Below are 20,813 nucleotides of genomic sequence, written 5' to 3' on the forward strand. Positions count from 1 at the left end.
TCAGTCTAAGCTTGTTCCAAATCCTCTCCAGGGCCACTTTTCCCATGAAGAAGGTGATGGCAAAATTTCGCTTGTACCAGTCCCTGTTACAATACTGTGCTTCCGAAAATTTTTACTTGAAAATTCCTTGTAAAAGTCAGCCATTTCTTCTGCATTCAGTGCTGCTTTTTGACTGGATTCAGCTCTCAGTTCCAGGCCTTTGGCTTCTAGTCTTGAGTCAATAAGTTCTTCTTTTTCCTAAAAGAAGACAGCTATCAGAACTCCCTTTCTTCGTCTTTTTGTTTTTCCTTGGCTAGGACACAGCTCTCAGTGCTCTGGAGAAGTCTGGATGTGGATTTCCTGAGAAGTGGCCCATCTCAAAGCCTTTAGAAAAGTCAAATGCTGGTTTGCCCGGAACTGTTGGTTCTGTTCTTGTGTTTCTTGTCTTAATTCTCTTAACTTTTGTTCCAATGGTGATTCATTTTCAGGGATGTAAAAGTGAACAGGTTGAAGGTTTGAATATTTACCTGGGGGTCCTATCCAATCATGGCAAGGTTTTCTTGGAGGGCAGAATCTTTTTTTTTTTTTTTTGTGCTAGGCGGGCCTCTCACTGTTGTGGCCCCTCCCGTTGCGGAGCACAGGCTCCGGATGCGCAGGCTCAGCGGCCATGGCTCACGGGCCCAGCCGCCCCCGCGGCACGTGGGATCCTCCCGGACCGGGGCACAAACCCGCGTCCCCTTGCATCGGCAGGCGGACTCTCAACCACTGCGCCACCAGGGAAGCCCGGAGGGCAGAATCTTGAGACCTGCTAGTGTTGGAGGGTTTCCTGCAGAGGGGGCGATGGCTGCGGCTCACCGTGGGGACAAGGACACTGGCAGCAGAAGTTCTGGGAAGCACTGCTTGGCGTGAGCCCTCCAGAGTCCTCCTCTTGCCACCCTCTTAATGGATGATCTTGTGATCCCTCTGGGACACATGTCCCCCCAGTTTGGAGACCTCTGTGCTTCTGAAAGACATTCAAGATGCCTCAGCCCGAGATTGAAGGCCCTCCTCAGAGTGGCCCAAGCTATAACTCTGGACATTTCTCCCACTCTTTCCAGGGTCACTTGCTTATTACAGCCGATAAAAATCCTCCCTGTTCTTTCAGGCCAGTGTCACAGACCTCCCCTAGGGAGTCTGGTGGTGGGATTCCCAGGTTTGGAGCCCGGCCTCTCCGAATTGCTCTCTGCATGCGCTCCGTACCCCGAGGTGAAGTGTACTCAGAGGGGACAGCGTCGCTTTGCATGAAGAGGCAGAGTTCTAAAAGTGGCCCCCAAGATTCCACACTGTCCTCCCCGGCACCTGAGGACATGCTGAGATATCTGTCTCACAATTGTTATGTTATAGGGAGTGACCCTTACCTATGGCCATACACATTGTACAGGGGGCTGGCTTGTAAATCAGCACCCCGTGTATCGTATCACCTCTGACTCCTGTTCTTAAGTTGTTGTGTATGTCATGGACACAGAGGACCTTAGGACAGGAAGATTCTCCAGGTGGGCCTAATCTAATCCCAGGAGCCCCTTTGAAAGCACAGGGGGAGTCAGAGAGATCTGCATCTTGAGGAAGATTCCAGGCACTGTCGCTGGCTTTGCAGATGGAGGGGCCGTGCGATGAGGAAGGCAGGTGGCCTCGAGGAACAGCGGGTGGCCCCCAGACGACAGCCAGCGAGGAGGTGGGGACCTCGATCCTACGGCTGCAGGAAACTGGATTCTGTCGGCAAAACCTGAAGGAGCTTGGGAGCAGATTCTTCTTCTCCTTTGCCTCCAAAAACGAATACAGTCCTGCCAGCACCTTAATCTCAGCTTTGTCAGACCCTGAGCAGAGAAGCCAGCTTGGACTTCTGCCCTATGGAGCTGTGAGCTAATAAATGGGTGTCATTTCAAGCCACTAAGTTTGGGGTGCATTGTTACTCTGCAATAGAAAATGAATACACGAGTCTCCATCCCCGAAGGCCTTGCATAATTCAAGGTATATATTCTTTTTTTTTTTTTTTGGCCTCGCTGCGCAGCTTGTGGGTTCCCTGACCAGGGATTGGACCCAGGACCCCTGCTGTTGGAAGTGCGGAGTCCTAACCACTGGACCGCCAGGGAAGTCCCAAGGTATATATTCTTAACGGGATAAATGTAAAGAGTTCTCAGGGTGCATATATCTACCACCATGTGTCATTGTTTTGTTTTTAGCTACTTTTTAGTTTCTCTGGTATCGTACAGGTGGCTTGTAAGTCAGCCACCGGGTGTATCGCGTTGTTTGCCTGGCTTTCTTCACAGTGTTTTATCACCTCTGACTCTCGCCCTGAAGTTGTCGGCTTTGGTGTATTTTTCAGCACTGGTCCAAGTGCGGCTCCCTAAGCAATGGGTTTGGGAATATGGTTATAGGGTAGAGCCAGCTTGCAGGAACATCTTATTCCTGTATAAGATGCAAACAGAAGAATGCACAGATCTTAAGCGTACAGCTTTCAGCAGTTTTACAAACTGAACACAGCCTTGCAACTGGCATCCAGTTCAAGAAGTAGAACATTTCCATCGCCCAGAAGCTCCCTTCCAATCACCACTCCTGTAAGGGTGACCAGTATTCTGACCGGAACATCGTACGTTTGTGTGCCTGACTAAACCCGATCGTAAGCGATAATATCAGAGAAAGCCAAATTAACAGCCCAACAGTCACCAAAATTACTGGCCACAGTCCCAGTGCGTGCAAACAACGTGGAGCTTTTCAAGACACAGACAAAGGAGCATGCAGCCAGGGCTTCTTATTTTATGCAAGGGACGCGTTCCCGAATAGCTCATGTAATGTAAACTCTCCTAACTCAGGTCTAGTTTTCTCACTGAAATAACTGTAACCTAGGATTCCCGTGACTTCACATCTGGTCCTGAAGCGAGACTTATTAACGTCTTTAACATCGTCCAGTTTCTACTTTAGCATAATTCCAATCCAGACACTCCTCTCTGAACACAACACTCCCTGAACTCTCCATGGGGCTGTGAGGGACCACTTTTAGCATTTCTGGGACCCCGGGTCCCAGCTATGGTGACGGGATGGGACCCTGGTTCTGGGGGCAGCACACAGGTCCTGGAGTCCGGAGGTCCACATCCCAGTCCTCCCTCCGCGGTCCCTTGGAGTGTGACCCTGCCTAAGCTCTTACCATTCAGGGTCTCGGTTTCCTCATCTGCGAATCGAATAGGGATGTGCTGGAGGGGGGCGGCTAATGAGAGGAGGTAATGAAGGAAAAGCACACAGGAATCACTGGAGGTTTGTTGGCACCAAGCCCGGCTGAGTGGGAAAAGCCTGTCCTCCTGCCTCTCCCCGCACCGCCCCCTACGCAGCTGGGAGGACTTTACTCCCGCGGAGAGCAAAGCCATTCAGCCCCAGGCTGGGGAGTCTGGCGGCTGAGCCCCAAGGAAGCCGGGCCCAGGCTCAGATGCCAGGGTCACAGGCCTGGATTGGGCAAGAGCAGAGATCGGCCCCTCTGATCCCGGTCAGGGATATTTGGAGACACCGCCAATTCTGGGAAATTCAGAGGCAGGAAGTGAAAGGGGGGAGGGGCAGAGGGGAAACGGCAAACTGCACCCTGGCCCCTCCTGGCCTGGCCCCCTCCCAGAAGGTGCAAGGAATGGGGACAGACCGGGGAGACTCCCCATCCCTGGGAAGAAAAGAAGAGGCAACCCATCCCCCGCTCCCAGCCCCACACCCCCAGAGTTCCAAATCCAGTTCTACCTCTGTTTACGTCCAAAGTCCCGGGCACTGGAGATGCCAGGTTTGGTGTGTTTGGACACATAGACACGCAAACGCACAGACAGGCAGACGCACAGGGCTCAGGGCCCTCGTATGGACCCTGCCCCCTCTTCTCCCACCATCCAGGGCTGTCTGCGCACCCTAATCCTCCAGGCTTCAGCCCGTTTCTTAGCCTGGGATCTGCGCAGCATCGAGGGACCCAGGAGTCAACCTTGAGACCTTCAGCAAGTAAAAGGGGAAGAAAGGATGTGTGTGTGGGGGGGCTAACTGGGGGGTGGGGTGGGGGAGGGGATGGAGGGGACCCATGTCAGGAGGGCTGGGGATGGAGTGGGGAAACTGTAGAAGATAGATTTTGGATGTCAGGCCTGGGAGGGAATGGGAGCAAGAAGAAAGGTCTCCGTGCAGCTGCTGATCACCTAGAAAGGAACTGCACCACACACCCCAACTCTGTTCAGCCGTAGCCTCAGCCCGGACCCCAGCCTCGACCGGTCCCAGGTCCAGCCAGCCCTACCATGACAAAGGAGTATCAAGATCTTCAGCATCTGGACAACGAGGAGAATGACCATCAGCACAGAAAAAGTGAGGGGAGGCCTCCCCCCCCCCTTTCTGCGAGGCGAGCATTAGGTGGCTCTCGCTCCGTCCACTCAGCCCCTGCTTCTTTCTGTAACCCCGACTCTCCCTGGGTCTGCCCCGCTCACAGGGACACAGCGTCTGAGCCGCCCCTCTTGGGGAGGTGCAGAGTGTAGCGCTGGATTTCCTTTCTTGGTGACGGCTGCCCCCAGGCTTCTGCACGACCCTCCTCCCTCACCTTGTGACCGACTTCTCAGGACCCTGGGGAGGGGGACGCCCAGGGGCGTGGGACTAACTGAAAGGAGTTAGGCCTCCCTCTTCTTTCCTCTTTCAACACCCTGTGAGCCTTGGCCAACTGTGTGAGTGTGTGTGAGTGTGCACGAGTGCACGGGTGTCAGGGGTCAGTCTGGTCAAGGGGAAGATTTCTGGGACGGCTCTGAGGGAATTCTGATTGGGGAAGCATGAGGCTCTCTTACATCAAAAAGCAAGCCCCCTTTCTTTCTCCTGAGAGCAGGGATGTTGCTTCGGCTGAGCCAGGATGAAGTTCTTGGTGGATGGGAGTGGGCAGCGACCTTCGATGGGGGAAGGGACTGCCAGCAAAAATGGAGGGGAAGCCCCCATATTCCAGCTCACTGGGACAGGGCTCCCGGGTGGGAGCAACTTGAGGGACCTGAAGTCTGGTTACTCCGCCTCTTTCCCTGCGCGCAGCCAAAGAGGAGTGGGATTCGAGGGGAGACCAAGAAATCCACTTCTCTTGCCCCACCTGCAAGGCGACCCCCCCCCCCCCGCCCCCAGTCTCCTCCAGCTCGCAAACTCCGTCCATCCTCCAGGCTCTGAGTTCTGAGGCTGCAGTGACTCAGCCAGGCCAGCAGGTGTCAGCAAAGGCCCAGGGCTTGGGTAGGGCTCCGGCGGGTCAAAGCTTCGCGCCCCTCCCCAGTTGCTTCTGGCTTCTCCGGGCCACCCACCGCCCAGATTTCTTCATCTATAACGTTCCTCCTAGTGTGCTAGAGGAGGCTCAGACTGCTCTCCTTCTAGGACCCCAGAGCCGCCCCAGGCTCCTGATGCCCTCTCCTCTTTCAGGGCCGCCTCCTCCCCACTCACTCTTTCGGCGTCTCTGCTCCGGACCCAGCCTCATCCTGATCTCCATCGGCCTTAGCCTCCTGCTGCTGGTGGTCGTCTGTGTGATCGGATCCCAGAGTGGGTTCCCCGGGGGTGGGCTGGGAAGGGAGCAATGATGAGGGTGGGTGGGGAGGGGACGTGCTGGCTGCTGTGATGGTGGACACAACCTCCTAATTTTGTCCTATCCACACCCTCTTCTGCCCAGACTCCAAGCTGCAGGAGGAGCTGCAGGCCCTGAGAGAAACGTTCAGCAACCTCACAGTGAGCACGGAGGCCAAGGTCAAGGCCCTGAGCGTCCAGGGTGAGGAGGGCTGGGGCTGGGGGGGCTGGGAACGTAGGGACATTGGGACACTGAGCAAGTCTCTCCTCTAGGAGGAAATGTGGGCAGAAAGATGAAGTCCCTGGAGTCCCAACTGGAGAAACAGCAGCAGGACCTGAGTGAAGGTCAGCGAGGGAGCGCGCGCGCTTCCACCTGCAGGATACAGGGGTCTCTCAGGCCAAACCGAGGGGCCTTACGGCAGGAGCTTCTGTGATCCATCTGCATGCCCCAGCCTTCGTCCTGACTTCCTTGCCCTCCGCCACTCATTCCCCTCCCCCACTCATCCCCCTCCCCCACTCATCCCCCTCCCCCACTCATTCCCCCTCCCCCACTCATTCCCCTCCCCCTCTGCCCTCTGTCTCCCCAGATCACTCCAGCTTGCTGCTCCACGTGAAGCAGTTTGTGTCTGACCTGCGAAGCCTGAGCTGTCAGATGGCCGTCCTCCAGGGCAACGGTGAGGGGGTGGGTGCTGCCCAGCCCTGCTTTCCTGCCCACTTCCCCTCAGCCCCTCACCCTCCCTCTGCCTGCCCGCCCCCCCACCCCAGGCTCTGAAAGGACCTGCTGCCCCGTGAACTGGGTAGACTATGAAGGCAACTGCTACTGGTTCTCTCGCTCGGGGAAGCCCTGGCCCGAGGCTGAGAAGTACTGCCAGCTGGAGGACGCCCACCTGGTGGTGGTGGGCTCCTGGGAGGAGCAGGTGAGGGCCAGGCAGGGCTCGGCTGGGAGGCTGGCAGGTCTGAGGAGAGATCACCAGCCCCCCCTCTCTCCCCAGAAATTTATCCAGCACCACGTGGGCCCTGTGAACACCTGGATGGGCCTCACTGACCAAAACGGGCCCTGGAAATGGGTGGACGGGACGGAGTACGAGTCGGGCTTCAAGTGAGTGTGTGCGCCCCACGGCTCTGCCCTCCGCCTGCGCCCCACCGCCCCAGCCTGGCGGGTCCCAGGACGCCCTCGGGCCTCCATCCATCTGGTCTCTTTAGGAACTGGAGGCCAGAGCAGCCGGATGACTGGTACGGGCACGGGCTCGGAGGGGGCGAGGACTGTGCCCACTTCACGGACGACGGCCGCTGGAACGACGACGTCTGTCAGAGGCCCTACCGGTGGGTCTGCGAGACACAGCGGGACAGGGACAGCGCCAGCTAGCAGCCTCCTCTCCCCCTAATTTATTTCCTCAATGCCTTTACCTGCCATAGGGCTCCTGGTTTGGGGACCCTCCTATCTGGGGGCTTCTGGATCTTCATCTAAGATTTGGAGGGAAGGGTGGTGTCTGAGGAATGTAGACTGATGTTTGGAGGGGCGAAGAGATTGAAACCCGTGCCGCTTTCTGTGGTTTGCAGGTTATTATTGTCAAGTCTTTGTTAGAGTAAAAAGAAGAGAAACATATGAAATATTCTGAGTTGTCTTGTTGTTGGGGATTAGGAATCCGGATTGGGCTGGTTGGCGCTAGATAGCCTTGGGCAGGCAGCGGGTCATCCTGAGAACTGTCTGGGCTTTGGGCCAGGTGGCCTGGATTCGTTATTTACAGGTATGTGAGTTAGGGCAAGTTATTCTCCTCCCTGAGTCTCAGCTGTAAAGCGGCATTGTTACTGGTGTTACTGAACTCAGTTTCGGCTGCTTGTCTCTCAGGAATCCAATACTGAAAGACAAGTGATGGGTAAAAGGAAATATAGCTTTACTGAGGAAGCTGGCAGTCCTGGGGAGAAGGTGGATTCATGTCCCAAAGAACCAACTTCCCCTTGCTGATCAGGGTGCACGAGCTTTTAAAGGGGAGTTTCATGGGTACATAGGCAGGGCAGGGGGCTACATGCAGGACAGCACAGTTAGCTCTGATAATCACCTTGAAAACGGTCATGCAGAGGTCTGATCAGCATCATCTTGATTGTTTCGGGTATAGTTAATCTTCAGTTCCAGGGTCGGTTTGTTCCCATTTCCTTGAGACCAGTTCTTGAATTGTACAAGATGGAGCAGCTTATGTCATGACTACAGTCTGGTCATCGTGCAGTTAACTTTGTCCATTTGGTGGTGGTTTTAGTATCTGCAAAACAACTCAGGAGTGTGCCTCAGACACTATTGTCTATGTCCTTCAGGGAGGAACTAAAGATTCTGTGACTCTATTGTCCTAATCATTAACTTCTTAAGCTTGTTTTTTTGTGACTCAAGGGAGGCTTCGGAGAGTACAGCTTTTTTTTTTTTTTTTTTTTAAACAAACGAGACAGGGGACATGGAGGGGCTTTTGTACCTGGCAGGTCCCCGCAGGGTCCTGCTTGGTTTCACTGGGATCACCCTACTTCCAGCAATGACCCCAGGAACAGAACCACCCCAATGTGAACAGAAGCAGCATCCACAGTTAGGTAACAAATACAACAAATGCAAACGTGAACCCACAACCCAGAATCACCAACATGGGAGGAAAACCAATACCATGGAAGAGAAAACCACAGCAAATAGAATCCACAACCCAGATGGGAGTTAACAGGACAAACAGATGAAGACTTTATGGACACTTAGGGTTTATCAACCAAAATGGACAAATTAACCCACAGATAAGACCTCCACTAATTCCAAAAAGGAGCAATGCTCTGACCATAATAAAATAAAGTTAGAAATAAACACAAAAGTATAGCCAAAAAGATCTATCAACATACACATGACTCACCATCTTTCTAGATAACTTGAGTTTAAAAAAAAATAAAAATGAAACAGTCAAGTGGTTTAGAAGTGAACAAGGAGAACAATACATACTGAGATTGTGGGATGGTGTAAAGCAATTCCCCAGAGGAAAAGTATATAGCCTTAAGCACATTTATTTAAAAAAATAGGAAAGACTGAATGGAAATAAGCTTATTTTTAACTTAAGACACTTGAAAAAAGTAAAACTTAATGCACTAGAAAATAAAAATGTAGATATCATCAGTGAAAACATCTGATTCTTGGAAAAGGTAAATAACAAACAAATAGGAAGGAGAATAAAGGAAACAGATACATGATTTTAGAAAGGAAAAAGGTTACAGAAGAACAGATATAGAGGATATAATTATGTAACACTGTCTGATTTGAAACAGCAGAGTACAGACAGTTTCTCCTACCATTGTTGTAATTTTTAGGTTAATTCCTTAGAAACATAGCTCTTTTATTTTTTTTTTCTGTACACGGGCCTCTCACTGTCGTGGCCTCTCCCGTTGCAGAGCACAGGCTCCGGACGCGCAGTCTCAGCGGCCATGGCTCACGGGCCCAGCCGCTCCGCGGCATGTGGGCTCTTCCCGGACCGGGGCACGAACCCGTATCCCCTGCATTGGCAGGCAGACTCTCAACCACTGCACCACCAGGGAAGCCCAGAAACATAGCTTTTAACTTCCAAATTTATAAAGGGGAAAAATGAAGAAAAAACAATCTAAAGGGTGGCAGGAAAGGAGAGAAAAACAGAACAAGTAGATAAGAAAAATCAAAATAAAGAGTTATGAATCCAAATATGTTGATGATTATATTAAATACAAAAGACTAAATAATCTGTCATCTATCTATCTATCTATCTCTCTATTTATTTATTTTGGCTGCACCGTGTGGCTTGTGGGAATCTTAGTTCCCTGACCAGGGATTGAACCTCGGGTCACTACAGTGAAAGCACCAAATCCTAACCATTGGACTGCCAGGGAATTCCCTAAATTATGTTTTTAAAAGACATGAACTTACAGACAGAATAAAAGGTAAAGTCCAACCACATGGCCAAGAGACACATCTAAAGAGAGAGGTTGAAAGTGAAATTATGAAAAAGATATATTAGGAAAATTCTAACCAAATATTATCTTATTTTTAAAAATTAATTAATTAATTAGGTTGTGTCAGGTCTTAGTTGCAGCATGCATGTGGGATCCAGTTCCCTGACCAGGGATCGGACCCAGGACCCCTGCATTGGGAGCGTGGAGTCTTAACCACTGTGCCACCAGGGAAGTCCCGCAGAATGTTGAGTCTGGAATGTATGATGCAAATTTGTGGGGATAGTTGGAAGTGGGGGGAGGTCATGCTTAAGGTCTTCAAGAAATCAAGTAAAAAAAATCCAGGCTGCAAAATACTATATACAATGTAATCCCATCTAGGTAGTATCCTCCCCAATAAAAACCCCTGCCATTGCTCTATATTTCCTTAAATCACTCCAGTGACTGTTGCTTTTCTCCTGTATTTTCATCCTCTCCCCCTCCATGGATTCTCTGCATGTTCAAAGACTTTCCCATCAAAAATTCCCCACCTGACCTCCTGGTCCCTCTGCGGCCATTGTCTTACCTTCCTCTTTATTGCCTCAAGCTAACCTTGGTTTGGGGAATAAAGAGAGGGGCTGTGGCCTGGATTTGGGGGAGGCAGACCAGGAAGGGTTCCAGGGATGTGGAGCTACAGGCTTGTGAGAGGTATTAAAGAGGCTGGTAAGGCACCGAAGGCTGGAAAACTCAGGGATATTTGGGTTACAGCTTGACGTGTGTGTTTGTGTGTGTGTCTGTGTGTAGGTATTTATGTTTGTGTCTGTGTGTCTCTCTGTGTGTATGTATGTTTGTGTATGTGTGTCTGTGTATGTATGTTTGTGTGTATATGTGTGTCTCTGCATGTATGTTTGTGTGCATGTCTGTTTATGTTTGTGTGTGTGTGTGTGTATGTCTGTGCACACATGTGCATGCTGGGAAGGAGAGTCAGAGGAGAGGAAACCATGTCCAAGTTAGCCTTTCCTGCCCCTCGTTGCGTCCCCTGAGAGGACTATCCCTCGGGATCACTGTCACCTGAAGAGACACAGGGCAGCCTACTCCCAGCTCTGTTCAATGCTGCGTGAAGGTGCTGTGATGTTTCTTGGCAGCAGGGAAACCAACCAGCTCGAGTGATTCTCCTATAAAACTCCATTGTCTCACATGAGTTAGAATCCCCCAGGAAACCTGTCTTGGTCTGAGTCTCTTCCAGAAGGGTCTGCCCCTGAGAGAAAGGCTTGAGGGAGGGAGTTTTCTTGGGAACTGGATCTAGAAAGAAGGAGGGAAGACAGGGGGAGTGGGGCGGGAACCAGAGACCAGTAGGGATGCAGCACCGGGGTTGCTGCATGCTTCGGGAGCTTTGGGCTATGGGACTCCCCAGCATCTCCTGAGCTACCGACCTAAAGGAGGGGTGGCTGGAGCATTTCCCCACAGCTCCTGTTCCCCATGGAGTTCACTCCTCGGCAGGTGTGGGCTGGACTTGGCTGGCCAGGCAGCTCCTAGCGGTGCTGGCTCATGCTGGAGGTGGGATGCTGTCCGCAGGAGGACCTGCCCGAGCTCACGTGGCACTACCCCCTCTGCTGTGGCTGAAATAAGAAGCAGTCAAGGGGGTGTGATGTAGGGCATCAGAGGTGTCTTCCGCAGGCCCTATGCCCAGACTGCAGAAACAAACAAGAGGATGCTCCATAGCAACCAAGACATAAGACCTCTGAGAATGAACTTAGGAAATGTGTGCGATGTGTACAGAAACAGCTGTAAAACTCTACTGGAGGTCATAGAAATACTTGAGTGCAGCCAACTTATCCTTGGCTAGGGAGTCTCAATAGGGCAATGATTTTAATTTCCCCTAGATTAATGTATAAAGGCGAGGTTATTCAAATCAAAATTCCTGTGCAAGTTTCTTTGGGAATTTGACAACATGAATAAATGTGTGAGAATAACCTGCAGGAAAAACCCAACAATCAGGGAACTTGTCCTATCAGATATTCAAATAGAAGGTAAGTAATTAAACCACACTTGGCCCTGGCGTGGGGATGGACAGATGAATCAGTGACATGGAACAGACTCCAGAAACGGATCTGGGGACTTCGTAGGGGCTGTTTTGTTTGTAAGTGACAGAAATCCAGTGGGAACCAGCGTAAGCAAAGAAGGAGTTTATCAGAAGGATTGTGGAGTGTCTCACGGGATCTCAGGGCAGGGGTGCAGCTGGGGCTCATGATTCAAAATGGGGACTGGAGCTCTGTAGGGGACCCAGGAAGTTCTTTCTGTGTATCAGCTGTGCTTTTTTCAGAGCATGTTCCTCGTTCTTCTCTCCTAGTGCAGGATGGCGTCCCTGCTCTTCAGCTCACATGCTTACAGTACTCCTGGGTTTTATAGCCTACATATTCTCTCTCTCCCTCTCTCCCCCCACACCCTGTCTCTTTCTCCCCAAACTCCCAGGGAAGATGCTGACTGGCTTTCTTTGGGTCAGCTAACTCTGCCAATAAACTGGAGCCAAGGGTAGGGTCATGTCATGGCATCTGCTGTAGTGACCACATGGAAAGGAGGGGGAGGGTTTACAGAAATGTGGTGATTGGGGGCTGGAGGCAGGGATGTGCAAGCCAAACAATAGATATCTATTATATCCAAGTGCATATAGGAATGTAGTAATAGCTGTGACGTAATAAGAAATATATATTTGGTATCTGTCCCCAGTTCCTGACACAGAGCTCCTAAATCTCTTGGAATTTCCTTGGTGATAAGAGCATCTTTTGTTCTAATGAGGCTCCTCTTGGTGGGGTCCTGGATGGCTTCAGGATGGGGGCTGGTCACCAGAGAGAGCAAGCCATGATGAAAAACTTGGAACTTTCCGTCTCACCCTGCATCCTCCATGGAGAGGAGAGGGGCTGGAGATTGAGTTAATAACTGATCAATAATAATTGATCATGCCTAGGTGGTGAAGCCTTCATAAACCCCCTAAACTTCAGGGTTTGGAGAGCTTGTGGGTTGGGAAACACCTTCAAGTATCAGGAGAGTGGGGCCCCCTCAACTCCACAGGGACAGAAGCCCTTGCACTCAGGACCCTTCCGGACTTTGCCTTATGAAACACTCCATCTGTCTGTTCATTTATATCCTTTATCATGTCCTGTATAATAAATCAGCAAATGTGTTTCCCCGAGTTTTGTGAGCCCTCATAGCAGATCATTGAACCTGACGAGGGCGTTGTGGGAACACCCGATTTACAGCTGGTTGGTCAGAAGAACAGGTGACAGCCAGGACTTGTGATGGTATCTGAAGTGGGGACAGTCTTGTAGGACTGAGTGCTTAACCTGTGGGTCTGTGCTAACTCCAGGTAGCTGGTGTCATAATTGAATTGTAGGACACCCCTCTGGCCTATGCAGAGTTTGAGAATTGACTGGTGTGTGAAAATCCCCCACATTTGATGTCAGAATTGTTGTGAATAGAGGAAACCAGAGTTTTCCTTGAATAATTAAGGAGACATTTCAAATCGGAAATGAAAAGATGCAAATTCTGGTGGAACACTGATCCAATTCATTGACCTCATCACTTAAAAAATATTGGGTGATGGGATAATTTATTTATGTGCCATCTTTCTCAATTCTGAATGCCTGGAATGTTACTTCTCTAAAATGCGGGTTCAAATATTACATTTTATGCTGATGGACCAGGAATAGTAAAATTGGTACGGAAAAGTTATGGTTACCCCATAGTTTTAATAAGAGGTGAAGAAAACTTCAAATTTCAAAGCTTAAAACCCTTTCTATGAAATAAAACTCCGAGAGCTTCTTCCCCCCGAAGTCACATGTTTTACCAAAAATAAACTCTTTTGAAATAGCCATGGAATGCATTCCACCTGTATGGTGGAAAACTTCGCGTGGATAATATCTTTTTATTTATTTATTTATGGCTGCGTTGGGTCTTCGTTGCTGCTTTCTCTAGTTGAGGCGAGCAGGGGATACTCTTCGTTGCAGCGCGTGGGCTTCTCATTGCGGTGGCTTCTCTTGTTGAGGAGCACGGGCTCTAGGCACGCGGGCTTCAGTAGTTGTGGCATGCAGGCTCAGTAGCTGTGGCGCGTGGGCTCTAGAGTGCAGGCTCAGTAGTTGTGGCGCACGGGCTTAGTTGCTCCATGGCATGTGGGATCTTCCCGGACCAGGGTTTGAACCCGTGTCCCCTGCATTGGCAGGCGGATTCTTAACCACTGTGCCACCAGGGAAGTCCTCCCGTGGATAATATATATATATATATTTTTTTTTGCTGTACGCGGGCCTCTCACTGTTGTGGCCTCTCCCGTTGCGGAGCACAGGCTCCGGACACGCAGGCTCAGCGGCCATGGCTCACGGGCCCAGCCGCTCCGCGGCACATGGGATCTTCCCAGACCGGGGAACGAACCGGCGTTCCCTGCATTGGCAGGCGAACTCTCAACCACTGCGCCACCAGGGAAGCCCCGTGGATAATATCTTAATGCCCCTAAATGACTCACCGTCTGGAAATCAACTGATTTCCCTAAGGACCTTCCACCAAACACCATACCTTCAGCACATACATTTAGCATAAATTCGCCCATATTCAGATTTTTCAATTATAGTGCTTATGTTGCCATTTTTGTCGGGATAATAATAGCAGGTACCAACAGTTCTGTTTCTGTAATCTAAAACCAACTAAAAAGGAAAGTAGAAACCTAGATGCCAAAATATTTCATACTTAAAGGCAAATGCTTTAAGTTAATTTCGATGCAGCACATAATAATCAGGTCTATGCACTTGCTACTTCTTTTCCAGATCAACAGTTTGGAACATAATTTGAGGATCCACTCAACCTCCAAGGTGACACATCTTGGAACAATTCTGGTAAGTATCCAAGGTTGCGGGGAGAAGAAACATTCTTGCTGACCTAGAGATTAGCCAAGTGAGGCATGTGCTGGAGAAGGGTCTCTTCCATGGTCATCAAGTTCATGTTAAGGCCCTATTAGTTAGCCTGTACCAACAGATGTCTGTAGAAAGCCATTCGGATTTGCCACAGCAGGGAGGAGGACCTGGGAGAAGAGGAGGAGGAGACAGTCTCTCTCTCTCTCTCTCTCTCTCTCTCTCTCTCTCTCTCTCTTTTTATACGTCCTCTCCCCCATTTCCTGCTTAGTGTCTCTTGATAGAGTGTAGAGTCTGCTGGTTGGGAAACACAACTGACACATTTTGATGAACTATGGAAGGGGAAAAAAACCCATCCAGGGACAATGGAAGTGGAATCGTCCTCCTAATGATGCCATACCAAGCCAAAAGCCTCTGAAACCGCCCCCCCCCTTCACTGGAACATTCTTCCTCACAAATGATTCCATCTTCTCGGTTTTGCTTTTGAGGTCAATAGGTATCTGGTTGCTCTTAGGGATCTTCAGCAATCTGGGCTTTTTTTTTTTTTTTTTTTTTTAATTTTCTGGGCTTTCTTTATATCCTTCTCTACTCGATGCCAGTAAACTTTTTTTTTTAAGTACAAATACTTTATGGCTCACCTTTCACACAAAGCACACCTCCAGCCATTTCCTTTCACAGCTTGACAATATTCACGTGTACAAAAACCCAGCAAGAAGCGTCATGTAGATTTCAGTAAAGGTGAGTGTCAAACATCAAAGCAGCCAGGCTTTTGTTTTCTGCAGCAATAATAAAGGGCCTCCTGCTCTAAACAAAAATCTGTCCTCTTACTTGGTAGTGCATTTTTTCCATTACAAAAAAAGTCTCCTGCCCAAAGCAAACTAACTTGTATTTGCTGAGCCAGTGGTATTAACTTGTGCATAAAACAAATTTCAGTTTGCTGTTTCTTTTAGCAGATTTCAAGTAAAAATAAGGTTGAAGGAGGAACTTGTTTTGAATGGATGTCTGTCAGTTTGAATTGCTATTCTTAACTAAATGCCTACATGTACTATAGGTTCACAGCTTAGTTTGCTTTTATAATCTTTATGGATTGTGGCTGTGTTCAAGGTTTTCAGAGTTGAGCATACGGTACAGTATTCCATCGAAAGGATAAGGCTACTGAATGTGCTATCTGCAGAAGGACTCATTTAATAGGAACTGACCTCAAAGTTCTATCCTGAAGCAAATGTTGCATAACCGCTCAGAATAAAAAGCCAATCAGGGGCTTCCCTGGTGGCGCAGTGGTTGGGAGTCCGCCTGCCGATGCAGGGGACGCGGGTTCGTGCCCCGGTCTGGGAAGATCCCACGTGCCGCAGAGCGGCTGGGCCCGTGAGCCATGGCCGCTGAGCCTGCGCGTCTGGAGCCTGTGCTCCGCAACGGGAGAGGCCACGAAAAAAAAAGCCAATCAGGGCAGAACTGTGCTTGGAAAATAGGCATTAGAATACTTTAAGGAAAATACATATAAATGGATTGTTAATATGAGGAAGGTTTCCTAGTTGTAAATCTAAAAAAATGTAGGAGAATCTTCATTTGTCAAAACTGCATATTGAAAACATGAAAACTACTTATTCAAGTAAGCTGCCAGTACACTTTGACGCACCCAGTATGGTTTGCAAATTGAAGGAGAAAAGAGAATCTACCTCTCACAGATGTTGCAGCCAACTTTCCAACCTCTTGGAAAATGAACCCCATGTGCCATCCGGGGATGCCTCCCATCAACAGTGGCGTGTGGCCACACTAGCCTTTTCTGCACGGGGCCCAGACTCCTGCCCAGACATGACTGCTCTTAAGCAAATCATGCAAGGTCCAGTGGTTCAAAACCTTCCTCAGAGTTTCCTTGCCTGGACACAGCCATATAGGCAAGCTTGTCTCCCGAGGACACTGCAGGGGCTCCCTGTGGCTCCTTCAAATGATCTTTCCCTTGTCATGTTCACTGCCCTTCTCGGCGAGCTTGAAGCAACTATAATTAAAATGATAATCCTTTCGTACCCTGAATTCCCTCGCTCCTCTTTCCCTCTGTCTTTCTCACCAGACAAAACTCCAACCCCAGTTAAATTCTTTTCCTCTTGCTCTGGTCCTGCACCCAGGCAGGTGGATGTGGCTGTATGAAGCAGTTCCAATAACAACAAAAACACCAGCACGTGATGACCTGTCTGATTTAAAATTGTGACCAACTTCAAGTGACTCTTCGTCACTGCCCGACATTCCTGCAGGTTCTGTAGGTTGATCTGCTCTCCATTTCTCCAAGATCGTTGCTTTATAATTTTCCCTCTCTTGATCCTTCCTCACTTTCAGTCGATGAGCTTGCTTCTTAATTCACTGAGAAAATGTCTGGTCTGATGAGAAGCCCACGCCTCCCCGCTGACCCGTACTCCGTGGTGGAGACCACCTGGATCAGCACTGATCTCGTCTCCTCTCACCGATCGTGGGGGAATTCACACCCCAGCCTCCTTTGGAGGTAGATTGGGTCAATGTGACTGGCTTCTGGCCAGTGCGACTTCTGTAGTGTGTGTCGAGGCCTGGCCATAATGGGCCTAACGGACAGCAGAGCCAAGGATGGCAGAGGCCTGGAGCCCTAAGCCGCCCCACTGAGGAAACCTGTCCTCCTTTGTACAGTGATGTGAGTGAGAAACACGCTTTGTGATGCTAAACCACTGATTACAGCAGCTAAGGAGACACTCACTTTTTCCCACCTCCAGGTACCAACTCCCACGCCTGCATCTCCACCCACACACCTCTCCTTCCCTTTTGTTAAGGGCGGTGGAGCCTCTCTGCTCCTATCAAAGACCCTGGAGCCCACACCTCCTCACTGATTCCAGGGCTTCCCTCCCCTCTGCACCCGTGAGTTTTCTCTCCCTGCTGAACCATTCCCACAAGTTACAAACAAGCTCTCCCCACTCCCACCTCAGATGCCCGCTCTCTGGAACATGGACCACTTCAGCGAATTCTCAGCTTCTTTCTTTCCTTCCTTCCTTCCTTCTTTCTTTCTTTCTTTCTTTCTTTCTTTCTTTCTTTCTTTCTTTCTTTCTTTCTTTCTTTCTTTCTTTCTTTCTTTCTTTCTTTCTTTCTTTCTTTCTTTCTTTCTTTCTTTCTTTCTTTCTTTCTTTCTTTCTTTCTTTCCTTTCTTTCTTTCTTTCTTTCCTTTCTTTCTTTCTTTCTTTCTTTCCTTCCTTCCTTCCTTCCTTTCTTTCTTTTTCTTTCTTTCTTTCTTTCCTTTCTTCTTTCTTTCCATTGATAACAAAATGTTACTTTATTTATACATATTGTTTTTTAAATACAAATATCATACGTTTAATTCATTTTTTAAACATCTTTATTGGAGTACAATTGCTCCACAATGGTGTGTAAGTTTCTGCTTTATAACAAAGTGAAGCAGTTATACATATACATATGTTCCCATTTTGCTTCTCTTTAGAGCAAAACTCTTTGAGTTGCTTTTTCGTTGTCTTCACTTCCTCACCTCCTAGTCTCTTTTTAACAAAAAAAATTAATATTAAGAGATATTTCAAACCTACGGAAAAACAGAAGAAAAATCCATATACCCAGCATCTAGCTTTCATAGGTCTTAATATTTGGCTGCATGTATTTCTGATATATTTTAAAAGAGATACCTACTCATTTAAAGCCACCAGCATGTCTGTTTCCAAGCCCATCCTGTCGCTTTCTCTTCCTAGGTAAACAAACCGCTCTGAAGTTAATGAGTGTGGTTCTCAAATTTTTGTGTTTTAATTTGTTTGCGTAGTGTGTGCCCATTACCAAAGGCTAGCATTATTTTGTGTGTTTCTAGACTTTACATACATAATATCCTACTTATAAATCATTCTACAAATTGCTTTTATTCACCCAATATTTTGTTTGTGAGATGTATCCATGCCAATGTATGTAGAAATATTTTTATGTCCATATAAAACCGCAAAAGGGTTCCTTTTTTTTTTTTTTTTTTTTTTTTTTTTGCGGTACGCGGGCCTCTCACTGTCCTGACCTCTCGCGTTGCCGAGCGTAGGCTCCGGACGCGCAGGCGCAGCGGCCATGGCTCCCGGGCCCAGCCGCTCTGCGGCCTGTGGGATCTTCCCAAACCGGGGCACGACCCCACGTCCCCTGCATCGGCAGGTGGACTCTCAACCACTGCGCCACCAGGGAAGCCCTGGGGGGTTCCAGTTTTTGACTACGACAATCTCCTTCTCTCCCATTTTAATTTTCCTTCTCATACTCAGTTGGGTTGTTTTCAAGGCTCTGCTATAAGAAAATTTTCAGATTTCTATTTCTTCTTGAGTAACTTTTGGAAAGTTATACTTATTCTAGTAATTTGTCCATTCTATTTTTATTTTCAAATGTCGCAATATTGTTTATAGTATTCTATTTCTTTTTAATCTCTGCAATATTTGAAGTTATAGTTCCTTTTGAATTCCATTTTTTTGTGATTGGTGTTCTCAGTCAATTTCAAAGAAACAGCCTTTTGGCTTTGCTGATAATCTCTGGTGAGTTTCTGTTTCCTATTTAATTAATCTTGGTTCTCAGCTTTCTTTGAGTTATTCTGTTCTTTTCCTAACTATTCTAAATTTATTTTTTTTAAATTTATTTATTTTATAATTTTTGGCTGTGTTGGGTCTTGGTTGCTGCGTGCGGGTGGCATGTGGGATCTTCCTGGAGCAGGACTCGAACCCGTGTCCCCTGCACTGGCAGGCGGATTCTTAACCACTGCGCCACCAGGGAAGCCCTCTAAATTTATTTATTTTAATTTATTTTTGGCTGCATTGGGTCTTCATTGCTGTGCGCGGGCTTTCTCTAGTTGCGGCGAGCGGGGGCTACTCTTCGTTGCGGTGCGCGGGCTTCTCATTGCAGTGGCTTCTCGTTGCAGAGCACAGGCTCTAGGCGCGTGGGCTTCAGTAGTTGCCACACGCGGGCTCAGTAGTTGTGGCTCACGGGCTTAGTTGCTCTGCGGCATGTGGGATCTTCCCGGACCAGGGCTCGAACCTGTCTGTGTTCCCTGCATTGGCAAGTGGATTCTTTTATTTTTTTTTTTTTGCGGTACGCGGGCCTCTCTCTGTCGCGGCCTCTCCCATTGCAGAGCACAGGCTCCGGACGCCCAGGCTCAGCGGCCATGGCTCACGGGCCCAGCCGCTCCGCGGCATCTGGGATCTTCCCGGACCGGGGCACGAACCCGTGTCCCCTGCATCGGCAGGCAGACTCTTAACCACTGCGCCACCAGGGAAGCCCTGGCAAGTGGATTCTTAACCACTGCGCCTCCAGGGAAGCCTCCACTCCTAACTTCTAAAGAAGGCTATTTAGTCTATGCTTTTCTTATTTATTTTGGCTGTGCCGGGTTTTAGTTGTGGCATGTAAAAATATGGTTCCGGAAGGTGAGAGGACCATTCTGGTGTATCCTCAGGGTAGAGCAAGAAGCAGGAACTGGAGGGAGTGAGGCTGGAGCTCTTCCCTGACCAGGGATCGAACCCGGGCCCCCTGCTTTGGGAGCACGGAGTCCTAGCCACTGGACCACCAGGGAAGTCCAGTCTGTGCTTTCTAATAAAAAGACGTGAGAATATAAATTTTCTCCTGTGTTCTGCTTTTGCTGCATCCTACAAGTTTTGATGTGTAATATTGCTCAATTCTAAATATTTAAAATTGTTGGGTTTACTTTTGATTTATAAGACATTCGAAGTGGGTTTTTAAATTTCCAACTGTACAAGAATGTTTAAATTTCTCTACTTGTAATGGCTTCTCACTCACTGAGGTTTGATGAGCGATTTATATGATATTCCTTCCTTGAGACTTGTTGAGACTTGCCTCCATCCTGTTACTCAGCCAATTTAGTATAGATTTCAGGTGTGCTTGGGTACACTGTGTAATTTTTAATTCTTTGGAGCAGAGTTTTATATGTGTCATTAAATCAAGTTTTGAAACTGGGTTTTTCAGATCTTCCATATCTTTGCTATTTGGGGAGGGGAGGCATTGATCTGTTAGTAATTGCAGGAAGCATGTTGTGTCAGTTTCTCTCTGTATTTCTATCAAGTTTTCCCTTTACATTTGTTGAGGTTATTTCATTAAGTTCGTATAATTCCACAGTTGTCATATCTTTAAAGAATCTTTGAATCTTTTATCATTTTATAGTAAGCTCTCTATCTCTGAAATGCCTTTTCTGTGGGTCCAGGACCACTAGCCAATACATCCCTCTGAAAGCTTGGATGCAGCCTTGGGATCAGCAGCCAAGCCTGGAAACGACGTCCAAGGTGGAACGGGAACACAGGGCAGAGACAACATGGTGAGGAAAAAGGGAATGTGGCATGGAGGATGGACTTGGTATGCCACTGGACGAGGTAAAAGGACGTAAGTCTTCCAACGGTTGACCCGTTTCTTGCATCCTGGCATGTGTGATGCTGGTTTATAGTGGTGACCTATTTTATGCTCTTCCTGGAGGACAACAGTCAC

The 20,813-nt window shown here is 48.6% G+C and overlaps 2 protein-coding genes and 1 non-coding gene across 3 annotated transcripts; 1 reads left to right on the top strand and 2 right to left on the bottom strand.

Moving 5' to 3' along the window:
* LOC131746351 (cytochrome c oxidase assembly factor 8-like) lies at positions 1-2,604 on the bottom strand. The gene is made up of 3 exons (XM_059047595.2): positions 2,597-2,604; positions 364-553; positions 1-237 (listed from the first exon to the last, which is right to left on the bottom strand). The coding sequence occupies exons 1-3, from the start codon at positions 2,602-2,604 to the stop codon at positions 1-3; spliced, it is 435 nt and encodes a 144-aa protein (XP_058903578.2).
* Positions 2,605-3,620: 1,016 nt separating this feature from the next.
* Positions 3,621-7,149, top strand: LOC131746536 (asialoglycoprotein receptor 1). Its single transcript, XM_059047984.2, has 9 exons — positions 3,621-3,978; positions 4,206-4,329; positions 5,401-5,517; positions 5,645-5,740; positions 5,812-5,883; positions 6,126-6,212; positions 6,304-6,455; positions 6,531-6,637; positions 6,742-7,149. The coding sequence occupies exons 2-9, from the start codon at positions 4,263-4,265 to the stop codon at positions 6,902-6,904; spliced, it is 861 nt and encodes a 286-aa protein (XP_058903967.1). The 5' UTR covers positions 3,621-3,978; positions 4,206-4,262; the 3' UTR covers positions 6,905-7,149.
* A 12,668-nt stretch (positions 7,150-19,817) lies between these two features.
* On the bottom strand, positions 19,818-19,890 carry TRNAW-CCA (transfer RNA tryptophan (anticodon CCA)). Its single transcript has one exon. It is a non-coding gene; the product is annotated as a tRNA-Trp (tRNA).
* Between the last annotated feature and the right edge of the window lie 923 nt (positions 19,891-20,813).

The sequence above is a fragment of the Kogia breviceps genome, chromosome 19 (assembly GCF_026419965.1).
Source record: "Kogia breviceps isolate mKogBre1 chromosome 19, mKogBre1 haplotype 1, whole genome shotgun sequence".
In the NCBI taxonomy this organism is placed as follows: domain Eukaryota; kingdom Metazoa; phylum Chordata; class Mammalia; order Artiodactyla; family Physeteridae; genus Kogia; species Kogia breviceps.